Source organism: Cyprinodon variegatus, unplaced genomic scaffold (assembly GCF_000732505.1).
Source record: "Cyprinodon variegatus isolate N-32 unplaced genomic scaffold, C_variegatus-1.0 Scaffold1122, whole genome shotgun sequence".
Classification (NCBI taxonomy): domain Eukaryota; kingdom Metazoa; phylum Chordata; class Actinopteri; order Cyprinodontiformes; family Cyprinodontidae; genus Cyprinodon; species Cyprinodon variegatus.
In genome coordinates, this window is record NW_015151575.1 from 95,499 (window position 1) to 99,130 (window position 3,632).

The 3,632-nt window shown below is 38.4% G+C and overlaps 1 protein-coding gene across 1 annotated transcript in view; it reads left to right on the forward strand.

Annotated features, from left to right (window-relative positions):
• The window catches only part of sec22a (SEC22 homolog A, vesicle trafficking protein), a 15,750-nt gene extending 14,416 nt beyond the window's left edge, over positions 1–1,334 (forward strand). The window contains exons 6-7 of the mRNA XM_015400592.1: positions 491–556; positions 862–1,334. Coding sequence (XP_015256078.1) covers positions 491–556; positions 862–1,062 — 267 coding nt within the window. The 3' untranslated portion in view covers positions 1,063–1,334. The remainder of the gene's footprint in view (positions 1–490; positions 557–861) is intronic.
• The last annotated feature ends 2,298 nt before the right edge of the window (positions 1,335–3,632 follow it).

A 3,632-nucleotide genomic window follows, 5' to 3' on the forward strand; every position in this document is an offset into this window, starting at 1 on the left:
TTTTGGTGTCGATCATTCGATTTCATCCTGGACACTACAGAAAATGGGCTTAAAGTGTTAAAAACCGAACTTCTCCTTTAAGACAAATAAGAAATAAAAAATAAAAAAAACAGAAATTATTTATCAGAAGTTGCCCTTTCAATGTTACTGTTTGCCTCCCTTTTTATCCTCTTCCAGATCTTCTTGTTTCTCTCATATTTTCTTCTCACCCCTTTCCTGACTGCTATAAACTATTGGGTTTATTGGAAGGCTTTATTTTTCAGCTTTGTAAAGCAAATATCTGGGAAATAAGGTTATAATATGTTGTCTAATGACCTCCTTTACTCTGTTACAAAGGATAAGCCCTTTTTTCATGGTTGCCATTATGTCCCATTAATCTAAAAACAGATTTAAGGTGAACAGAACTCCAAAATGCTGCATGATGATGATTTAATTTCACCGACAGACAATATGAGTGACAGTAAACCTGGTGCGTTTTCTCCCTGTGCAGAATGATGACGAGGACTTTAATTATGTGATTGCCTTCTTCCTCGGCACAGCGGCCTGTCTGTATCAGGTAAGTGATAGTCTGCGGTAAGAGCAGGCCCATCACCGGCTGACTAACAGCCCTGCACTTTACGGCTCAGCAGCTTGTCAGTTAGACAAACATTCGTTGAAGCTCAGTGCCTCTCAGGCCAATATCTCCTCTATAAAACATTTTCATCAGCTCCTTTTGTGCAGCTCCCAACACTAAATGGAAGAGCACAATTTAGTCGATATACAGGCGAAATAGAGTCATCAAATAGAGTTTCTGTTTTAAGGCATTAGTGGCCAATATGTTTTTGGTTCAGCATTAATGTGATTTAATCCCATATCTTTCAGTGCTACCTGTTTGCCTACTTCTCCGTCTGGAGGAACAGCAAGTCCTTCTTGGCGTTTGCACTCATCTGCCTGTCCAACATGTATCTGTATGAGCTGAGGAACATTTGGCAGATCCTCTTCCATGTGGCTGTGGGAGCCTTCATGACCCTGCAGATCAGACTGAGGCAACCGCTGGGCAAAGCGCCAGACTACAATGTCTGACAAAGACCTGTAACAGAAAAGACTCATTCACTTTTGGTCGTGTGTCCTGGAGACACAGTGGAAACAAAAAAACAAGCCTCCCAGGTCAGGACAGATGGAGAGATGAGCGTAAAGATGGATGTGTCTCCATTTGGGTTTGAAAGGAAATGTCTGCTTCAGTCTGACGGCTTCATGGATTGGATCGCCTTCTGAAACCTCCTTCCCTGATTTATGGACTTCCCTGCTGAAAACCTGAACATTCAAATGGCCTGTTTTTTGTGTTTTGGTGTGTTTTTTTAACGCAAAAAAAGAAAAAACAAACCCAAAACCTATGTGTGATTTCATTTCAGAAAAAAACCTGAATTGAGAACCTTCCTCCCTCATCTGCTTTTTAAACTACCTTCACATGACTACCATGAGGTTGAATGGATTCCTGGAATAAACATAAATGTGCAAAATAGCAAATATCTTATTATCTCTATACCTGCAGTGTCTGGAAACCTCATTGGGTTTAGCACTACTTATTGAAATAAATGGGTCCATTTCAAGTTTCTGTCCAGTCTGATGAGCTGAGAACCTAATTTAGCCATTGAAAACATGGATGAGTTGGGTACCCGTCACTCTAAGCTTTTATTTAAGGTTTAATTTTCGCAATTTGTCCAGTATTTGCTGTTCAAATAAAGGGGGTCCATAGCATGCACTAAAAAAAACAATCTACAAATAAGTAAAAATGTCTTAAATTAAGTGTATTTACCCTTAATTTGAGTAGGTAAATGAGTTTGCCGATGTAATGAGTATTTTTACTCTTAAAATAAGATAATTAGATAAAATGCATTTCAAATAAGACAATACAATTGTGTTTTCGTATTTAAATCTAAATTCTCTTGTTCCATTGGCAAAATGTGTCTTTTACCTCCTCAATCCAAGAACAAATACACTTATTTTAAGAAAAAATTACTTGTCAAGAATAGACTGAAAAAAAAAATTCTAATGAGTAAGTGTTATAAATTTACCCAGAAAAGATAAATAAATAAATTGGTCTTTTTTTTCCTGAATGAATGAGATAACGCTGCTGTGTTTTCACAGAGGATGTTCTGTTACTGTTGGCATTACAGATTTCTAAGTTTTTTCCCTTAGAGAAGCTTCAACGGTGTCCCCTGTGTTTAATTTTACTTATGTAGATGCGGTTGCTATTAGTTTTTGTTTATTTCAAATGAGCTTGTCAATTCAGAAAAACAGACCTTTATTTTTCAGGGGAATGCAATAACTCTTCCATACCATAGAAACCGCTCTAAAGTTGATGCCTGGATAACCAGACCATATGCATGCTGTTTTTCCCTTCCTGTATTGTAACTTTTTTTTTTTTAATCTTTTTTCCAATGTGTGAATGGTTGTATAAACAAGAAGAAAAGAAATCAATTTCGCAAACCATTCATGCTTGTGTGGAGAGGCTTTAAATTAGAACAATGTTTTTGGTTTTGTATCGGGTTTCCACTGCGGATTCATTTCTTTTCGGCTCGTAAGACCACTTGGCAAGGAAGTGTAAAAAATCTGCAGACCACAAGAGATTAAATTAGGATAACACACACGAAAGAAACTCAAGCAGGTAGGTCCATAACCTTCAAAAAAAAAATTGGCACATTCTGAATTTGATCACTTTCACCTTTAACTCATGCTCTGCTTACTTGCATCTCTATATTTTTGGCATTCCTTCGTTTCCAGCCCGGTACAGAAAGATTTTTTCCCTCAGATGATGATGTGAAAACTATGCAAAGCTGCCTTCCTCGTTTGAGTGGCTCAAACTTTAATTTATTCAGTCCTGTAATCAGGGGAACGCAGTCATATCTCATTTTACAACAGCTCACTATTTATCCAATGACTGATTTTTGGTACAAGATGTAATCATTGTTGAATTTCATGTTTTTTGATTGCTGCATTTTTAGTCAGACATAATGTCTTGTGGCGCCCTCGTGGATCTGTCGGCTCAGGCGGTTAGCAGTCGTATCCCTGCTCGCCTACACAGCCTGGAGCATATGCCGCTGTCACAATGACTGTGTGAATAAACAGATCTGTGCTGCCAACAGTAAAGATGCTTCACTGTTTTCTTTACCTCCTGCTGTGTTCTTTAGTTCAGCCATTTGTTAGACTCTTTGCTCCACTTAGGCTTATTGACAGCTTATCTATTGATAAGCTTTTTATATTATTTTTTAGCTTTTTGCAAATTTGTTTGAACTGCTGTGCTATTTCTGAACAGCTGAAGATGTGTGCATTAAAGGAAGCTAAATATGATGTGTTTAGTCCTGCAGCTGTATGCACATCTGGCCTTGCCAGTTAATAAGTTCCTGTCAGTGCAGTCTGACTTCTCTCTGCTTTTCCAAGCATCGACCACACCTACAGAACCCAACGCCGGCCGCCTGCTCTCACACAGGCTGCCTTGGAGCACAACTCAAGTCTTGCGTCACTAACTCCGCGTTTTTTGCAACACACTCATCCTTTGCAGTTACAGTAAATATGTTACGTGGGCGTTTTGTCAGGAAATGGAGATTCGAGGAGTTATTGAACAGATTTGTTCATGGATGGAAATAAATTAA